The sequence below is a fragment of the Coturnix japonica genome, chromosome 22 (genome assembly GCF_054131305.1).
Source record: "Coturnix japonica strain WE chromosome 22, WE-NBRP24, whole genome shotgun sequence".
Taxonomy (NCBI): domain Eukaryota; kingdom Metazoa; phylum Chordata; class Aves; order Galliformes; family Phasianidae; genus Coturnix; species Coturnix japonica.
This window is the reverse complement of record NC_140684.1, coordinates 3579725-3600236: the sequence shown is the minus strand read 5'-3', so window position 1 is coordinate 3600236 and position 20512 is coordinate 3579725. Positions and strand designations below refer to the sequence as shown.

The 20512-nt window shown below is 42.8% G+C and overlaps 2 protein-coding genes across 8 annotated transcripts; one reads left to right on the top strand and one right to left on the bottom strand.

The window, feature by feature from the left end:
• Positions 1 to 27: 27 nt before the first annotated feature.
• MYO19 (myosin XIX) lies at positions 28 to 17004 on the bottom strand. Of its 6 annotated transcripts, XR_014936371.1 has the most exons (25): positions 16289 to 16764; positions 14469 to 14613; positions 13650 to 13798; positions 13301 to 13414; positions 12386 to 12518; positions 12099 to 12168; positions 11891 to 11993; positions 11594 to 11690; positions 11016 to 11092; positions 10530 to 10620; positions 9419 to 9590; positions 9066 to 9139; positions 8854 to 8975; positions 7501 to 7614; positions 7140 to 7316; positions 6704 to 6850; positions 6118 to 6225; positions 5474 to 5544; positions 4440 to 4549; positions 3946 to 4054; positions 2549 to 2712; positions 2007 to 2136; positions 1739 to 1824; positions 1130 to 1411; positions 28 to 804 (listed from the first exon to the last, which is right to left on the bottom strand). XR_014936371.1 is itself a non-coding variant. In XM_015880662.3 (24 exons), the coding sequence occupies exons 1-24, from the start codon at positions 16358 to 16360 to the stop codon at positions 676 to 678; spliced, it is 2937 nt and encodes a 978-aa protein (XP_015736148.2). In that variant the 5' UTR covers positions 16361 to 17004; the 3' UTR covers positions 28 to 675. The 6 variants fall into 6 exon arrangements, 5 of the variants coding, with proteins under 5 accessions (XP_015736148.2, XP_085377791.1, XP_085377790.1 ...); XM_015880662.3 differs by lacking the exon at positions 3946 to 4054 and having other exon boundaries at positions 16289 to 17004; XM_085521667.1 differs by lacking the exons at positions 28 to 804; positions 1130 to 1411; positions 1739 to 1824; ... (2 more) ...; positions 3946 to 4054; positions 4440 to 4549 and having other exon boundaries at positions 5514 to 5660.
• On the top strand, positions 16744 to 19189 carry PIGW (phosphatidylinositol glycan anchor biosynthesis class W). 2 transcript variants are annotated; one of them, XM_015880669.3, is made up of 2 exons: positions 16744 to 16861; positions 17003 to 19189. In XM_015880669.3, exons 1-2 carry the CDS (start codon positions 16837 to 16839, stop codon positions 18505 to 18507), a joined length of 1530 nt encoding a protein of 509 aa, XP_015736155.3. In that variant the 5' UTR covers positions 16744 to 16836; the 3' UTR covers positions 18508 to 19189. The 2 variants fall into 2 exon arrangements, with proteins under 2 accessions (XP_015736155.3, XP_015736156.1); XM_015880670.3 differs by having other exon boundaries at positions 16845 to 16890.
• Positions 19190 to 20512: the final 1323 nt, after the last annotated feature.

Genomic DNA, 20512 nt, shown 5'->3' with positions numbered 1-20512 from the left:
TTGACCTTGCTGTGGATAGTCAGATGCTTTCAGAAGATACTTCAGAGTTTATTTAGATGTGGCATACACAGAAAAGCTGAACATTTTCAAGTACATAACAGAGGTGGTATAGGGTGCCCTGGTGAGAACTTTGGTCCCTCTGCAGAGGTAATGCTGTTGGCTAGGTGATATTAGAAACACACAGATCACAATGTATTTTGGTCCTGTAGATAAAAAGCAGAAGTCTGGTCCTGCTTTTCCCTGAGGCACCTGCCTTTAGTGTTAACAGTTGACTGCTAGTTACTTCCTTGGTCACAGGTTACTAAATGTTTGTTGTACCTCCCAAAAAGAACCTGGCACACATCAGAAGTGTTTGCCTTTTTTGCTATCTTATTACCAGCCTCTTGTTTTGACCATGTACTGCTAGAAGTGTTCTGTTCAAGTATATAATCTTTAAAGCACTTGATCTGTTTTAATTGAGTGTTCTCATAGTAATGATTATTTCCTCTAGTGTGCGTGTGTGTGAGGAGGGATGCCTCCTCTGCATTCTGAATTTGAATTCTAATATGCATACACTGCGTGATTATAGGAAACTGAGGTAGCAGCAGATAGGGACGTTGAGTAACTTGAAAAGCAGCAGCCTGCAGGTGGTCCTTCCCTGAAGGAAAAAGTTCCATGTTTGCAGATGGACAAAGGCTATGTTGGAAGCAGTTCTTTTCTGTCCAATAAAATCTGGTTAAATCCGGTGACAGAATAGGCAGCAGTGAGGGGACTGACATTTGCGTAATGCAGGGGAGACTTCTTGCAGTGAAATCTGACAGAGCCCTGGAAGAAAACAAGGTGGGGAGGCCAGTTGATGCTTTGCAAGACTGTGATCTAGTTTTGCTGTTCAGACAAAGCACTACAAGCAACTGATAAGTATGACTAAAAGCTTTGATCATTTGTTTCTATGACAGACTAGCAAGAACTTTAATGCTTTGTTCTCACATCTGAAACTCATGTCTAACCTGACCTATTAATGTCAGGATCGTCCTTGCATATCTAAAGCAGTGAAGAAAGGAAAAACTAGATTGGTAGCAGACTTCATGCCAGTACTGTTCTAGGATCCTGACCTCATGACAGTTTAGTTGTGCTGTGTGAGGTATCTTACCTGTGGGAGAGCTCTAATAGAAGTGATGCCACAGCCTAAGAAGCTGCTTTCCATCTTGTAGCAGCTGATTCCCTGAAGTACTTTCAAGCATGCGAGCAGAGACAGCTCTCTCCGGAGTCCCACTGTGGTAACAGGCGTAGCAGACAGGACGAGGCCAAGAGGCCAGAACTGAAGAGGCCAAGCTGTTCCCACAGAGCATGTTGATTTGGCTGACATCGCTGAGAAAGGTGCCTTTTCATCACTCTCATCTAATTCCACTTCTGCTAAAGCAGCCATTTTTGCCTGATAAGCAGATGCAGAAAAAATGTTCTCAGAACGTTTAAAATTGCAGAACAAAGAGTCTAAAACAAAGTACAACATAAGGGACAGGACACCATTTGGGATGGTTTCCCATTTGGTAAAGATTCTTAGGAACAAATTCATTCTCTGGCCTCTAGCTGCCTCCCAGGCAGCTGTAGAAGATTGGCATCCATCTTCTATGCTTCTGTTTGAGAAATGTTTTTTGAAGAACTGACAGTAGGTTTTGTCCAGTTACTTGATAGGGGTAAATTATTTCTCAAACCATTACAAAGCTTCACTCACTCAGCTTTAATCCTATTCTGTACTTACTTTCCATTTCCTCCACCCACGCTTAATGACATCGGCAGCCCTGCGCATCCTTTGGAAGCGGTTCTTGGCTAACCAGGAGCGAATAGCTGAAGATTTAATTAGAAGAAATCAAAGTACAAAGAATCTGAGCAGCTGTTGCACACAATGTAAGAAAGATGGCACTTAAGCCTTCTCCATGTTCTATTAGCATAGCCATTCTTTAAATACCCAGAGTAGCTGGAAATGTTACTAGTTACATTTATGTCCAGCCACACTCTCATCAAATTACCTGCTTGGATGAGGGTTGCAGACCTTCTCTCCTTTGCAAGTTTCTTCTGTTTAAATCTTCTCCAGCAACACTGAATGCAAAACGCCTTCTTGTTTAACACCTCTGCTCTTCTAGCTTCAAGTTGCTCTAGCTGTGTTGGAAATATAAGCCTGCAGTTAATAGTCGGGGACAGAGCTGTGTTTTTAACCATTCCACAATCATTTGTTGCTTGTCAGGTCCCAAGATCGCTTCTAATTTAGAGGTGACAGCATGTCATTAATGCTTATTATATAGTTATATATAATACATAAGGTTAAAGTAGAAAGCATATATATCTGATGGGGGAAAATATGTTGTGGGGGGAAACACAATCCTGAAGTCACAGTAGCAGCAGATTTAAAAGTAGCTCTACTGAATAAGAATCTGCTCAGGCCTGTCAGAGTAGCTAAAGCTGCCAGCAAAAGGCAGGGAAAGCTGTAATACATGCTGAAATGGTTAGAACACCAACAACACAAAGCACAAGTGTATTCCAGAACTGTTAGCTGAGGAAGTGGCACTCTTACCACAGAATTAGCCATAAATACTTTGGTTTTGCCACAGTACACTGAAGTATTCTCTGATCCCTTCCCTGTGGGCTCAGTGGCACTTTGTCCTGTAACAACATTCTGTAGAATCTCAACGATGACAGCATGTGATGCTCTGTTGTCATCCACCTCTGCAGTCTCACCTGCAAATGAAGCATTGAAAAGAGGGTATTGTAAAATTTGGAAATCAAGACCAGGTTATTGCCTTTACACTGAGACATCGTAGCCATCTGGAGGTGATGGCTGAGATATTACTAGTTCTAGCCATTAGGGAAAAATGCAGCTGCGTAGATTTTGGCATATGCTAACAACTAGAAAGATAGTTTGAGTAGGATGTAGTTTGGATGCTAATATATTGCATTATTGCCTCCATTGTAGCATAGTTAGGCTAGTATGGGTAACAGGTGGCATTTTGAGTGGATCTAGACAAGGAAAGTAGCACAGTCCTAAGACAATTTGATGAAATAACCAAAGCCCAAAATTATAGGGAACAAAGAGCAAAAAGCAAGGAGGTAGACTCATAGCTTTAATGTACTGAGAGATGCAGGAACAAAAAACAAATGCTGTGCAATTCTAACACGGTATCAGAAGCAGCTAAAGGAATCAGGGACACGTGCAAAGTGTATGATTATTGTGGCAGTAAGAAGTTATTAAAATAATTTCTGGGACTTTTCTTTTTTTACATGATAAGACAAACAGGTTATCCAGATTAACCTGTTTGGACACAGAGGAAGACTTAATTCAGACCTGTACTTTAAAGAGAATGTACTGCTCAAGGCAGCGCCGCATGAGTTTTCTGCGTGCCTAATGCCAGAACTTGACAGTCGTATCTTTTCATCCTGGATACTGTTTGTTTTTCTGCTATAATTATTTGTAAGGAGATGAGAGCATTTTAAGGCACTGAAAACAAATACAAACAACTCTTGCATACAGGAAGACATCTGGTGACTATGATTAGGTTCACGGGACCAAGCTGATAGGAAAACAAAAGCTCATCCTCATGTCTAGGAAATTGTTTTACTTTGTTTGCAGATTATAGCCCACTGAAGATAAAAAGGAATACTAACCTATCACAATGAAGCATTCCAACTAATGGGTTTATAATTACAGGAGAAATATATGGAGCGTAAGTAATTTTCCAGACTGTACTTCATTGCTTCATTGTATTTCAGCAAGGTGAACAGATTTCCAGCCATTAAACATATCTGAAATAGGCTGGTACTTACTGAACTTATTTCCCACACCTTCTGGTTACTGAAAAGACCCAAGAAGATGGGATTAATTTGGGACAGGGACGGGGTTTTCAGTCACTTTCAATATTAAATGTAACTGCCCAATGATGAGCTCCTTTCTCAGGGGTTCACCAAAGACATTACCTGGTAGACTGGATTATGTATCTTAACGTCCATCCTCGCTCTTGTATAGAGAAAAGAATTGCATACAGAAGTTTGCAATAGGCAGAAGAAGCAGCAGAATCCAGGTAAGCTAGAAGGTCAGTGTGTTTGGCAAGGAAACAAAGTGGGGAGGAAAAAAAAAAGGAAGGATAAGGAATATAAGCAAAAAGGCAAGTGGTCTTCAAGTTTACTTAAGAACTATTTCTAAATCAAATTATATTACATCATAAATAATTGTTTCCACTGAAGAAGAACATGGAAAAGCAGTAGTAAAGATGAAGCATTTGCTCTTTTTAAAAGAGCCCCTATATGCATTAGGCAGATTAGAAACTGAAGTCAGTTTAGAGAGGTTAGAAAAGTATTTTGAGAACAGCGGTGTTTCTAAGTGCTGAGTACAATTATTGCATCTGATCTATGTGATATCAGCTTGGTGCAGGGACAGGTTTATAGCAAAGGGATTATCTAAACAAACCTACCTTCTTTCTTGGCAGTATGGAAGTTGCTCTTATCACATGCACTGTTTTTGCTGGACCTGCGTGATTTTCTCAGTATTTCATAGCGATCAGCGAAACTCTGAAAAGAGATCCTGATAGACAAAAGTACAGTTAATACTAGGCTAGTATTGGTTATTACTATCTGGTAAGTAATCTGTCCTTTGAAGGGAAAAAATTGCAGAATGGATTAAAAAATCCAGCTCATAGACTGTCAATGCCTATATAGTCACCAACAGGTAAGAAACTGTAAACCTACTAAAGAAATTGAGGAGGCTGTTGCCCAGTAATAGACAAAGACTTTCAGTTGTGACAAAGACTAGGCAGGAATTACACTTCTTAGATGAATGCAGTAAGCTTCACTCCAGTCAATAACATGACTAGCTCAGGCCTTATTCTCTCCATCCTCTAAAGATGATCAGAAAAGCCAGCAGGATGACTGGCTATGATAGATACTGTATTGAAGAAGACCACACTTAGATGAATGCCATTTTGTCACGTATTTTTTGATTGCTGCGAATGATACAATAAAGCACATGAAAAATAGAAAGTTTTAGTATGTCTACATCAGTACATTTCTAGTGCAGTATCTCAGACTGGAAAGGTACAGTGAGGTCTGTCAGGGGTTGTTATACACACATACACACAAGTGAATTTGTTAGGTAATTGCTAGATTTTTAAGAATCTCATTATCTTGAATGAAAGCTGCTCTTGTGCTGCTTATTGTGCAGTTACTGCTCTTCTGTGCTTCCTGAACTAGCAGTTTCATTAGCCAAAATAGAACAACAGTCCAGGTGTTCCAGGTATTGCTGTCTCCAAAATGTGAAAGGTGCTGGAATAAGCTTACAAACGAGCACAGAGCAGAACCCTTTAGATAGCTTTAAAAGAATCCCTAAGGTTTTGTGGTATAAAACAAGCTACTAAATATTTGGATTTCCTACCTAAAAGCTCTTCTGAATAACCACTAATTGCTATAGAAATGGATTATGCAAGATAATGTTCAAGAAGTTTAGCCTTACCTGATAGGGAAGCCTGCTGCACTGATGGTGATGGCTTCCACTATTCCACATGCCTGAAGCTGGCTGAGAACCTGAGGCACAAATTGAGTTGTTTTAGGAAAACACTTGTTCTTTGTGAAAGCTGCAGTGAAAGTGTGCGTGGGATGCACTCAACCCAAGCCACGTTCAGCTCTGCTCAGCCACCACACTGCTGGTTAGGGAACAAATGGAGAGGGTGGAGGAGATTACACAGCTAGTTAGCGTTTTCTAGCACCCAAGCAGACTTTTGTTGTGGGCTTGTACTGTGAAGATATCTTTGTGACCAAGGCAGCCACAGCCAGATCACCTTTACCTACTTTGTGATCTGAGAAGCTATCATACCAAATAACCCATGAGCACTGTGGAAAGAGATTTTCCCATACAGCAGCAAGTAAGTTGCACCTGAACAAACTGCTGAGCTTACTAGTGCCATCTTATACAAGCTCCATCACTGATTCTGAAAGGACATTCACCTTGGAAATTTCAAAGAAGAAAACATTCCTTCAAAATATTCTGTGAAAAGAGATTTACAGGTGAATCACAACCATCTGAGACTCAGTGCAAAGCCCTGCACATTATTTCTGGGAAGTTTCTGATGTAGCGAAGAAAGTTTTTGGAGAAGTTACCTCTTCTTTTCTAAAAGTCATTGCCTTGCAGTCAGCATTAGGCTTGATGCATCGGATGTAATGTGGTTTGGTGCTGTTCAAGATCTGCATGAGATTTTCAAGCGAACTCTGCAGAGAAGAAATACAGGAGAAACACAGGTGCAATTAGGGCTTCCTCTTCCACAGGTAGTTCAGTGAATTGGCGCTACTCTATAAAAGCAATGAAGCTCTTTTTTCTTCTGTTTTTTCTTTTCTAAGAATGACTTCACGCTCTGAGTATCAGCACAGCTGATATCTCTATGGATACTTTTAAAAATGACTCGATGGTAAATTCAGAAAGTTTCCTAAACTGTATCAGGGCCATTAGTTGAACTAACCTGTCAGTAAGAACACATATGAAAAGCCTGACAAAGGCAGATACCCAGCTGCTAAAGATAAAACTGGAGTGAGCTAAACTCCAAGCCCAGAGATAATCAAAGCCTGGTGCTTCTTCAGGTTTACAGCCATCTCATTTAATAACAGTTACTGATCTTGCTCCAGCTCTAATGTTTTCTCATCTAGTTATGAAGACAGCAGTAGAAAGGAGAATCTTGAGTAGTTTACATACCTTGAATTTTGACACCACTGTAACAACAGCCGCTCTGTTCTGCATTTTGGTATTATTTTGGTGGTTTTCTGCAATAGGAAATAATTTTTGAAGCAAAGCGTCCTTAGAATTTTGCAGAACATGGACAAGTTCTGGAGGAATGGGGTCCTGAAAACATAAATGTGACTCATTAGCATTTGGACTTATGCTGAAACCCGTCACCTTTTAATCAGATCACTAAAAGTTCTCCATATGTAGAAGGAATAGTATTTCTTATGCCAACTGTGACTTAGCCACAGCTGTAGTATCAAATCTGAAATGATTTATGTGGAGTAAGATGTGCAAAGTCAGTAAACATTGCTGACTACAAATGCTGGTGATGCTTTAATCTAAACTTGCTTTTGGCCTGCCAGGTTGTGAGTTGGTTTCTTAAACAGCTGTTTCTGCAAACACCTACCTTATTTTTCTCCACCATTGCTGCCAGCTGATAGCAGACTTTGCCAGCATAATGTGAAATGATGAAGTTAGGCTTCTTACTAAACTTGTCTCGACTTAAACATTGATTATCAGACAAAGCTTTTTCAATCCGTGTTTGAAACAGGTCAGGGTTAGAGGATCTATTCAAACGGCATTCCTGCATAACAAAACAAAACAAAATTGTAGCATCTTGCATTTGTCCTAAACAGATGTCTTTTAGTAATTAAAAGCAATATCTGGCAAGTATGATCGTAATTTATCATTTGTGTTTTCTTTGCTAGCTTGGAATGGAAGGTGTGCAAACTAGGCCAGAAAGACTTGCAGTTGAGGTGTGCGCTTACCTCATTCAGCAGAGAAAAAATGCTGAGAGGATTGCCCTCTATCAGGTCAAGGCAGCTCTGGTTGTCCTGGTAGTTAATGAAAGACCACTGCAGACCTTCAGATGCATATTCTTCCTAAAGTAAGAGAGAAACTGGATGTTCTGCAGCAGAGGGCACTAGAGCTCAAATAACTGCATGTTTTTTCTTACCATACGATGCAGTTACTGTTTAAGCAAACAAGTTAATCACAGACTCAGCCTACTCACCCAAAGCTCAGTTCATGAGTTCAATGGGAATCTTAAGAAAAAAAAAACAACTGAGAATATTTTATCCCAAGTAGCTTTTGAGTACATAGCAGCAGATCAGACCTGAACAATTAGTTTAATTATTTGGGAACTTTATGAATTTATCAGTGAGAGCTGCAAAGCTGCTTTACAAAGTAAACAAAGTCACACTAAGCTCTGCTGGGTTTTCCCTTGAAGGGCAGGGAACACACAGAACTGCTTAGATTGGGACACAGCCCATAACCTACCACTGTGTGCCAAACTTTACCAACCAGGCTTACTAAACAAAGTCTGATCCAAAAGGAAATGGACAAAGGTATGAGATTAAACCATTTCTACAGTGTTTATGCCGAATTATGGAATAAACTATAAGGAGTGCTTAATAAGCAGAAGCCTCGGCTGGCTATTTTACAAGTCTCCTGCCAAAAGCTTGCTCAGCACAGCCACTAATGGCACTCAAGTGGTCTGGGACACAGCCAGATCAAAAGAGCTAATAGGGCAGGCAGTAGCTGGTAGGAATGCTATTAAACAGAGGTTATGAATCAGTTTCAAGCAAAGTGATTGTGTGCTTGAACTTTGTTTCCATCTTCAGTGACCATTAACCCATGGCATACTGACAAAGGCAGGTAGGGAAAAAAATGGTTAGCATATGAAAGCACAGATTAAGGGCAGAGAGGTACTTATCTCTTAAATACAACTTGATAAGACTATGCTCTGAGGCAGAAAGTGCCATCATGTTGGTACTATTAAGAAAACAATTTTCCAGATGCCAGCTAATGACAAAGATCACTGTGGTAATGCATGTGTAATATGGAGAAGTTCAACCAGGACTGAATGGGTCTGCTAGAGTAGCAGTCCAGGCCTGGCAGGATCTCTGTAACTCAAAGATATTAGATGAGACCTTGAATTAGCAGTGTGTATGGCCAGTTAGATTAGTGACAGCAACATCACTAACATCCCTCTGTTCTTTTTGGCATTGTTATCTTGACTGAAGGTTGCAGTCTGACCAGAAGCACAGAAATACAATCAGAGAGACAAAAGATGCTGTTTTAAAATAGATATTTGACATTAGATCTTAGTGGAGTATTACCTGTTGAGCCTTCAGATAGTGTGCTACAAAGTGCTGCTGCAGTTTCTCATTGGCATAATTAATACAGAGCTGTTCCAAGTTGTTTTCAGGGAAGGCTTCAAAACCATAAACATCCAGCAAACCTAGAAGTACCGTAAGATGGCGCATTTTAATCTAGGAACAGGCTGAAGGGCTTAAGGCTGCTCAGTTAAACCAGGGATGAAAAACTGTACCTATGAAGCTGGTCCACAACGATGTATCTGCATAAATACTTTCGTTTATGACCAAAACAAGCCATTCAAACAATCTGTGAACAATAACAACTGAATTAGTTGGAAAAGTGCTTGATTTTCTTACTGCTCAAACAAAATTCATGCAATGGAACAGCAGTTCTCTGAGATCTAATAGATACTGCAGCTCTGTGCAGTATCTGTGACTGAATCAAGGGCGTGTTGAAAGGGAAAGGCAGGGTTATATTATTCTTTTGCCCACGCAGAAAGTGAGGGAAAGGATGACTCCCTGGATGCTCTATTCCCTCACAGAAATCGCATGGATTAGCACAGCAGCCTGGCCTGCGTGTCCTTACTTAGCATAGATCACTTTGGCGAGGCAGTCCCTCCTAGTGTCACATTCACTCCTAGAGCACGGCTTCTTGAAGACTTGCTGTTGTTTTCCAGCAGTTATTGTTCGAATTCTTAATGATTCCAGTAGCTCCTCAATGGGTATCTTCAGCAAATCTCCTGCAGTCTTCACAGAGTCTAATTCGGGGAGAAAAACAGTTTCAAGATCATCTACCCAGAGTGTCAAATGAATGCAGGCCCTTTTGTGGAAGGTCTGGGGATGATATTAAGAAACCCATCTCTTCTATGAACTCCCCAACTTAAATATGGGATTTTGCATCATTTTACTCAAACTCAGAAGAAAGTTTTGTACAAACAGCCTCTTAATTTGCATGTACAGTATCCCTAGGAATGCAGGTACTTTATTTAAAATGAAACAGTATCAAAAAAGTCTGAAGTTTGCCACACTGAAGTAAGCACGGTAGAGATAACTCGCTAGGTTATGTCCTTGCTATTTGTTCACCTTTTCTGAGCAGAAACTTCTCTTCATTAGAGAAATGAGTATTTGCAAACGGAGGACTTAAGATATCACTAACTTGAACTATATTCAATACTATTTGAATATTCAGCAGTGTGAATCCAGAGCATATGAAAGAACAGTAGGAAATTTCATTGTTCAGGACAGTTTTAGTTCTGGAGGAAAACTAGAGCTTTGCATCTCCTTAAGATATGCAGAACAACCTATGTGCTATGCAGCAGCCTGGCAGATTTGCTCTGATTATGTGGAATGTTAGTCATTATCAGGAAAACTTCAAAGCCTCAAATTTAAAAGCCCTCTAGATCAGATTTATGGAAATCTTGTGATGTCAATGAAAGATTACAATCAATTGGAACATTCCTGCCGATAATCCTTCTGAAATGACAGTCTGGTGCTACAATTGCCATGACCTGTAACATAAGGATGTTATCTCTCAGATTTTGTGCAGTAGTGTGAAACCATGAAGCCTGGAACACGAGCACACTTAAACTTTGGTCTGCCTATGACCCTGATAGTCTATGTCAAGTAGAAGAGCAAAGCAATCCTTTCTACTAGACATCTGCAATAGTATTTAGAGTACAGCATGCTTGGTGCCTCACCTTTGGCTTTATCTTCTAGTTCACAAGGTTGAGATTCATCCACTGGATCAGAGAATTGAATGTTCCCAAGGTGGAGAAGGCCTGACAATACCTGCAATGTAATCAAGCACAGTTTTCTGAAGCAGAACTCCTCTCTGAGGCAGTGTCCTCTTGGCCCTGCCACATGAACAGGGCAAATCAAAACGTTCTGTATAAAACAAACAAACAAAAAGCCAATGGAAAGGAAGTAGATTCCAAGTGTTTACAGTAATTCCTCGTGCAGCATTACTGAAAGAAATCTACAGTTCACAGGTGTGGGCTTTTGGTTAAAAACTACTATTTGGTTACGCAACCTAATGTGTAGCTGCAGGCATTCCAGGCAGCATTGCTGCAATGAATACCCAACAACCCACACTCTGGACATGTCTATAGAAGTAGATCTATATCAATCCCAATGCTAAAAAGACATTGTCACGAGCTTTGTGGCGACCATGCATTATACCTGACCTTGAAAATATTGTTCTGAGTGGAGTGGTCAATGCCCAAGTGAAACATTGCATCTCTGGTCACTTCGAAGCAGTCCTCTGAAAAGCCAAACAGGTGTTATTTAGTGAGAAAGCCATGCATGCATGAGGCATGTGGAACAATCTCCTCTACGTCCAGTTCAGCTGGAATTGTCAGGAGAGATAGAGGAACCCAGCTGTTCTTTTGGTAAATCCCAAACTGGAATTAGAGAATCAAATCACATATTTACTGCTGACTCTGGAGCTGTGAAGCTGGGCAGCAGGTTGCTGAAGTGCATCCGGAGACAAGGAAGTTTCTAAACATAATCACAGAGCAATGCAAATTTGCTAGGCCAGAAACTGCTGTTTCAAGTCAGGTGAAAACTATTAGGAGTGCAAACTGAAACTTAAAACTGAATCACATTAATGCAGATGGCTTCGCAAAATCTGCTGTGGCTAGGCCAGGAAAGTGCTGACTGCCTAACCTGGGTCATACGATTTAATGGGACAGATGCATTTTTACCTGCCTTCCCTCAAAGTTACAGCTGTTATTGATGGACAGCCTGTGAAACTAATCTTTACCCTCCAAGTTTCTTTCAGCATTTGGCAGCCAGCGGTAGTCAGCCCCTTCTGGAAGGTTCCATGCCAGTCTCTCCTCTGCAGTGGCACCTTTTGTGATCTGGAGACAGAAAATAATGACCAGATTCTGCCTTAGGTATTTACATCTCGTAGACAGAGAATAATAATTGACTGGGAGTAGAAATTCATTTGGAAGCACAGCAGACAGATGAACTGTTGAATATTGGAACTGTGCTAAATCTGGTGATTTCAAACCCAGTGTTTCTCAGAAACATTTAGCAAATCTAATTGAATGCAAACCTGATAAAATATATGAAAGTTTCTTTCATTGGGGGCCTGATAGGCAACTCTTGTCTTCTCCAAAAGGAAAGTCTGAATGGAAGCGCTACGCAGGTGGTGGAACCTAGAGGGGGAAAAAAAGGCAAAAGAGCAGATTTTAACAAAATTCTCCTCATTGAACTTAGAGGGAGAAGACAATTAGCTAAGCTGTTTAAACAGTAATTATTACCTGTCCAAGTGAAGCTGAATATATTTCCCAAAACGGCTACTGTTGTTATTCCTCAGAGTACATGCATTTCCTGTGAAATTACCAGAGACACAGACAACATCATCAGTGATTTTACTCCTCCACGCCAGACATGCAGACATTAAAGCTGACTTGTATACAGCTCCAGCATTTGAAGGGTTTATCTTTTAAGGAGAAGAACAAGAGGTAACTTAGATTTGTAGGTTAAAAGAGAAAATTCCCACTATGGCCCACCACTTGTCCACGCTGTCAAAAAAAGCTACTTTTACCAAATGCTTCCATGATAGGGTTGGAATCCAACACTCTCTTCTCTATCCGTTCCACAGCTTCATTGCCTTTTGGGGAGGTAGCAGAAGCAGCAACAGAAGCATAGAATTTCATAAGGCAGCGAGATGTCCAGGTCTGCAAGAGACAGTAGGCCTTTGTTCTTACCATGTTATTAGTTAATATCAGTTAGTGAAACAGTGCAAGCTTCTGAGAACACAGTATGCATCATTTTGTGCATCAGCTTATGTGCAACAGACACACGTGTAAATCCTACTGGAATAAAAGTGCATTGCTGAATGGCAGCTTTACCAAGACATAACCATCTGGAAGCTTTGAATAGTTAGTATTTTAAGATGAATTGAATATAAATAGACTTTGAGTCACTAACACTCAGCAAACCATGTTCCCGGGCTTAAAAATATTCTCCAGTATTTTGCTGAACAGGACTGGGGTGTTACAGGAGGGGCTAGGAAAGGGTCTGAACTCCTTTCTCTTAAGGGTTTGCTGGGACACGACCTCCCTAACTGATGCAAGAGGTAGAAGTGCCGCTTTGCTACACAGGAGGCTCGAATCCCGGGAGTTGGACTTGATGATCTCTAAGGTCCCTTCCAACCCGCATGAGACTGTGATACTGTGATACTGTGACTAAGCTGAGACTTCAACTCAGGTGCATCTCCTATTGAACAATTCAAGTCTAGCCCTTCCACAAGTGGCAGATGTCACCTAGAGAGGAGTTACTTTGAGCCTATCTGACTGCAGCAGTCATTTAATGCTTTACGCATGTGTCAAGAGAGTCTTGCTAAAGCAGGCTGGCTACGTGCACTGTCTTCACTCACTGAAGAATTCTGCACTACAAACCACTACCAAATCTCAAACAATAAAAGCAAGGTCAAGACAACAGAAAACAATCTCCTTACCTTCCCAGCACCACTTTCTCCACTAACAATGATAGACTGGTTTATGGGGTCTATCTGGCTTTGAACATTTCTGTAGGCTTCTTCAGCCACTGCAAAGATGTGAGGCTTTAAATCCTGGAGGAAAACAAAATATTCATGTTTAAGAGGACAATAATTACACAGTTCTACAGCAACAGACAGCAGAGATCTTCTTGCATTTGTCCAAAAAATATAACTGCTCTTTAAGTAGAAATCATATTTCAGTAGAAATGGGTTTCATCCTTTAGAATTATTTTGCTCACATGGAGATTTTTAAGAACCTGAAAGCTGGGTTCTGCAGGAGGACACTTAGTTCATATACAAGGATTACCTGGGGGCGAACAGCAGCATGATACTCTCTCATAAGCTCAGGTGAGTAGAGGCAGGAGATGGGCTGAAATGGATTTAAAGCCACCAGGCTGCAGCCAGCATTTGTATAAAACGAGTTTACTGTGTATCTTGCTTGAAGACATTTCAGAACTGAAAGACACACCTTCTATTAGCACGTTTTGAGAAGTGTATTTGACTCTTCCTATTTGTCAGATATGTTATCTGTTACGGTTAGCAGAGAATGAGAAGATGATCAGGAGAAACCTATAGATCTACTACACATAATTATGCCTTTAAAAGTTGTTCTTAAGAAGCTTAAGTATTTTAACTCTACAACTCATTATATCACATGCTTTTATGAGCTTCTACACAGCAAGTCCTAGAAAGCAAAGCTGTACATTTGCAGAGCAGAGGGAAGCAGTCGTACCCCATTTGCACAAGGAAGATGCCTTAGTTTATCTCAGCAGGGTAAAAGCCAAGTCAGGAATTCACTTTTCCAAGCCAATCTTATGGATATATGTTGAATCTACATTGGAACCTTGTTTCCTGATATGTTCATATAAAACTGAACTGCAATCACAAGGTCATGCAGGAGCAACGCAGTGCCATAAACTCTCAACCAACCACTGGCTATCTGAACCAACAACACAAATGTGAGTCTTGCATGCAGCGCTTGCTGAGAGATCAGTATGGCTAAATCTATAATAAAGGTGTTGACACATTTTTCAACCAAACATGATTTGCTGAGCTGATTTGAGTAGTAATGAACAGGGAACAGTAATGACCACATATCAGGGAAAGGGAGGTGCTGACTGCTCACCTGTCGTCGTCGTCACCGGATTAACTTTGGTGAGATCATCAAAAAGATGCAGCTGCTCTTCATCACCGAGAAAAGCTCTGACTACTTCTTCAAATGATTCATTCATGTCATTCTGGGCGACAGAATCTTCTTTTTGGCAGTTTACCTAGGGAGGATGTCAGATCAACACCAGTTCATGGCTGAGTATAGCGGTAATGTCACTTCACTCCCTACAAACTATAGCTCTTCTACCACATCCATGTAATACAAGTTCAGGAGGGATAATAATTAAGTACATTGGAGCTACTGTTCCTCCCGGTTTGAAAGCAGTGCCCTCCCCCTGCATCACTGCTTCCCATGGCACCCTGTATGACGTGCCATATGAGAGATGGCAGGCTGACAACACTGTAGGTTGAATTCATCGCTGGCAGTAGAGGCTGTTAAGCTCAAAAATGTGCCCTAAAACTCACACTACTCACACTATCCATTAACTGTAATTGTGCAGGTCATTCAGCACAGACACACTTGTACAGTGTTCTTAAACTGAATACTTTTAGCCTATGGAAGTCACGAATTCAGTGCACACACTGCCTTGGGCAGAGGGAAGCAGGCAGGACTGGCTGCAGAGCCCAAAGCACTGAGGTCCAACACAGCAATTTTCCTAGGAAGGACTTGCATTTTTAGAGCAGAGAGAAGGTCTTGAGACTGAAGTTGAAGACTGCGTGCATTGCAGCCAGGGGAAAGAACTGCCAACACTGTGAGACGTGAAGATTATAATAGGTGAAGATTTGTCTCCTTTGAATCACTGGAAGTATTTAAATCCCAGCCTCTGGGCTCCCGTGCCCTTGACAACAGTAGTTGGAAGGGCACATTTGTTACACAAGTGTAATGGAAAACTTAACTAGAAGAGAGATTTCAGGTCCTGCTTGTTATTAGAAGGGAACAGATGCCAGTCCTGATCGTTGCATTGTGGATATTCCTTTTCTGTTCCCCACCTCCTTGACAGGAACTCCTTCAGAGTAACCCTGCTCATGTGTATAGCATAATAGCGTATATATATACACATATATATGTAGCATAAATCTGCAATTCTTGATAAGTTGACCAAGTTAATGAACATCATCACGTTATTTCTACACAAAGCATGAAGTTCAGTTGGCAGCATTCTCAGTACGTGAGCTGAGCTCATCAATACATGGGAAAACATACTGCAAAGCCCCTCTAATGTATTCCTAACAAAAGAGCAGCAATCATGTACACATTCAGGGGCGTTGTTATATTTTGCAGACAGCATAAGAAGTTCATTTCCAGTCATACAATACTTCACGTATCAAGGAAGATGCTTCTTAGCATGGCTGAGCGCTGCCATCGGTGTTTGCTGTTATTCTGCTCTCAATGTGCAGCTGGACCACAGGACCTGAGAAGGGGCTTCTTTTTGTTCACCTCCACCCACCGGCTCTGAGTGTCTTCATTTGGGAAGAGATGCCGATTGCTCAGCCAGGAGCAGAACAGTGTTTGCAAGCTGAGTGACTTGTGACAGCTGGCAGCTGTACTGCAGAGCTGTCAGAGCTGCTGGAGAGTGACCCTTAAGGATGTGCCTGCTCCATGCATTAACATTACCCAGTTCATGTCAACGGCGTAACCAAAATCACTGCTTACAGCACAAAACCGCCTTAGTAATGCACTATAAAACCGCACAGTGAACGGGTGCAGTGGAGCTCCTGCAGTAGGGGTGAATATCCGTCAGCAGTTTCCCAACCCCGGCTGCAGGGAAACCACCCAGCGCTGTTTCGTGGCGGTACAGCCGCAATCAGCGCCAACCACTCCCGGTTTTCTTTTACCTGCTGCGGCATTTTGGCACTTCTCCATCGCGGCGCTGCGGGTGGCTCCATCCTGCGCTCGGGGTCCTTCATGCCCAGCCCGAAAAGCCCTTGGATAGAACGAGGAGAGCATCCAAAGCGCCGCTCTCTTGAATCAATAAAGCGAAGCTCCCCGGGCAGCCATCCCCAAGTGCCGCAGTTCAGAAGGTTTGTAAGGAAAAGTTCGAGGCTGTGACGGCGCTTTGGGGCCGGCGGTGACTCACAGCAGCTCGGAGCGGGATCCGAGAGCAGGGCAGGGCGGCCCCAAGGTCAGCGGGGCAATGCGGCACCGGGGAGCAGGGCAGGGTAGAGCAGAGCAGGGTAGAGCAGGGCAGGGCACAGCGGAGCAGGGCAGAGCTCCACGCTGTGCTCTCGGCTCCGGGCGGACGCTGCGATCCCCTCCGGGCCGTAATGACCGAGCGGATGGAGCGGGGCGGTGTGTGGAGGAAGGGGAGGAGGAGGAGGAGGAGACGGGGCGGGGGTTGCGGGTACATGTCGTGGCGAATCGGGCGCTGCGGAACAACAGCCGCATGACGCTGCAGGAGGAAAGTGCGGGTGAGGAGAGCGGGCTGTGTTTACATCGCGTGAGTAGGCCGCGCCGCGGGGCGGGCTGAGGTGGGAGCTGGGCCGTGAGTCCGTCACGGTACCGAGTCCAATACCCACGGTACCGAGCCCGGTTCGTGCTTCTCATTACAGAGGCAGGAAGCGGAATGTCACAGAAGCAGCTGAAAGAAGCGTTCGTCAGTCACCTGAACGGGACCAACCTGCTGGAGCTCTCCGCGGGCACCCCCCTGGCCCCGCTGTGCGTGCTGTGCCGTGGGCTGCTCCTGGTGCTGTACTGTCAGCGCTATGGCAGCACGTTCCGCTCCGGGCCGGCCGCGCTGCTGCTGGACGTGGCGGTGCTGGTGTCCCCGCTGCTGTTGTCCTGCACGGTGCTGCCCCATGCGCTGCTCGTGGCTCCTGCCGTCCTCGCGGCCTTATGTGCAGGAATATACGTTACAATACACCGCCAAAGGCAGCGGGACAGCACGGTGCCTCTCAGGCAAATAGTCAGATCCTTTCAGAACACGCGCCTGGATCCAGGCTGTATTCCAGCAATCACAGTGTTCCGTGTGTATGTCAATGTGTTGACTTGCATCAGCATCTTAGCGGTGGATTTCCCGCAGTTTCCACGCCGATACGCCAAAGCTGAGACCTATGGGACGGGAATAATGGATCTGGGGGTTGGAGCTTTCATCTTCAGTAACGCTCTGGTTTGTCCTGAGGTCAGACAGGAGGCGGCTGGGACACGGCCCAGATTCTCCAGTCTGGCCAAGCAGCTTTTTGCCATTTGGCCGTTGGTTGTTCTTGGCTTTGGACGACTCGTTAGTGTTAAATCCATCGGGTACCATGAGCACGTTTCAGAGTATGGCGTGCACTGGAATTTTTTCTTTACTTTAGCACTTGTGAGGCTGGTGGCATCTCTGCTCTTAGCTGTATTTCCAATAAATAAATCCTGGATTGTGGCTGTGACTGTCGCTGTACTTTATCAGCTCACTCTTAACGTTACCTCTTTGAAGACATTTATCTTGCACGGCAGCAATGGCGAAGATACCAGAACAGGCTTTTTGAACGCCAACAGGGAAGGGCTGCTGTCCATCTTTGGGTACCTGGCCATATACATGGCAAGTGTGCAGGTGGGGCTGTACGTGCTGAAGCGCAGAGACTCAGTCAAAGACTGGATGGGAGCCGCATGCCTCCTGCTGCTGGCAGCTCTTGTGCTCTTCGTGTTTCTCCACATATCCCAAACCCACACAGACCCCGTGTCCCGCCGCATGGCCAACCTGTCCTACTGCTTGTGGGTCATCGCTTCCTGCCTCACCTTCTTCGTCAGCTTCGTGGTGGTTGATCTCGTGCTGCTGTTCACAAAGCTTCTAGTGAAGGGCTCCGCTGTGCCCTCATGCTGGCGTGCTGTGAAGGCTCCAGGCAGTAAGGAGCAGCAGGCAGAGGCTGTGCATGTCTGTCTGATCGCTGCCATTAATAAAAATCAGTTACTGTTTTTCTTATTAGCGAATGTAATGACTGGTGTTGTGAATATCACAATTGATACCATCCACAGCAGGGCCGCATTGACATTATGTATACTGCACTTGTATATGTTTCTTAACTGTTTCATTATGTATATATTGCACACCAAAAATATAGTATTAAAATTCTGGTGATTCCACTCTGTCTTAAAGGGACTAGAGCTACACTTTGCTATATATTAATGGAAAAAGAAGTATATTTCCTGTATTTATCAACAACATAGATATGATATTTTATAACATAGTATTTATAACAGGTTTTTATTACTCAGGGCTATTTATTGTTATTTTTACTCATTCATTTCTACACTTTGTTTCCCCAGGCCATGCAGTCAGTGCTGTTACCCACTAAAGCTGCTCATTTTCCTGAAATCCATTTATTTTTTTAATCGTTTGCTAAATACTTGTGCCGATAGAAGGACATTAATGTACATCATGTTGTGTGATTAGTGAATTCAAGAGGTACAGTCACATCCCAGTGCTTGTAATATTCAGTAACAGTGTCCAGAGTAGCAGGAAAAACATCAGTAGAGATGTATATATATGTAGATGTATATATATATATGTAGATGTATATATATAGAGAGAGAGAGACTTAATTGTAAAGATTTCGTTAGTTAAGATCCATGCATAAGTCATAGATAAGAGTAATCCTTTATATAGGGCATAGAGCAAGTGGATGCTTTAAAATGCTTTGGCCCCGGAAAGATTTATGCATGTATTCAACTTTGACGGCAGTAATGGTGCGTGGAATGTTAATCATAGATTGAAATCTAAATTAGCCTTTGAATTAAAGCTAAATTTATTTTCACCTTCAGTGCTGAATGTAAATGAAGAACCATCTGAAGCACGATAAAACCCCACTGCAGATGGAGTCATACAGCAGCTGATGGTATTTGTGGTGCAGATAATAAGAGCTGCATGGACATATCTAAGAAAACACAAAGATCCAAAAGGAATTCACCTGCAGCCTACGTACCAACATGCTGTGACAGCTCATCTTTAGGAGTGCTGTACAATATGGTCTTCAGCTCTACTTTAAGGTACTCCATGCCCACATATTTGTCTGTGAAGTTATTTAAAATAGCAGCTCATTTAGCACCGTGTTTTGACAGCTGAGATGTCTTGAAATGGGAATGTTCGGTGTGAGTTGTGCAGGCTGTGTGCACATGGGAAGCAGCACTGTGTGCACATCTATCACAGTCTTGCAAGCTCAGAGCAGAACACTTTTCATTCACTTCCCTAATCTGTTCTTCCTGACCTCATTAGGAAATATGTTTAAAAATCATGAGGAATTCAAGAATGCCAGATATAGAATCATAGAATCACCAAGGTTGGAAAAGACCTAAAAGATCATCCAGTCCAACCATATAACAGTATATATAAACAGTATAGAAGCAGAATATGGGTGATAGCTGATGGTGAATGCCTAATGTTAGTGGAGTGACAGGAGTGCACATGGGCCATATTTCAACTGCTTCCTTCTCTACTGAATGCAATGGATCATAAAGCCTAAAGGAGATGAGGCCTCCAGATCCGATTCCTTAATGTAGACATGCTGGGGAATGTTCTTAAATTGATGAGGTTCTCTCAGGCTTTGGCCAACAGATGAGGACTGAAGATTATATACTATGGACACAAGAAGTCGATGCTTGTTTAATTCCAAGCTCTAGCCCTGCAGAATATGGAACTAAAGGAAACCAGCCTGTATTGTCGTAGGAACAACTGCAACTAATAAGCACGATTGTCAGGGTTGTTAGCAGTGCTTCCTGGTAGCTGCTGCATATATTTATTGTAAAACAATTGCAAGCGTTGCCTTCGGAAGAAAGGCCTCCATCGGCAGCTGGCCTGACTCATTTGTGGCAATAACTCACGGATATTCATTTCTGAGATGTTTGAAGCACAACGAGCTCTGCCCGAGAGCGCAGCTCTATACGGTGGTTGGCACGAAGGCGTTAAATGGGTGTGACACAGATGAGTTCTGTCTGGACAAGCAGCGCTGCCTGGATGGGAACTGCAGTTCATAAGCAGGAATTCAGTGGGAGGGATGCAGAGCTGCGGCTGGAAGGACAGAGCTGGCACCACGTGAGGGAGAGCACGGCACAGCTCTGCTCTTCTGAAGCCGTGTGAACGAAGCTGA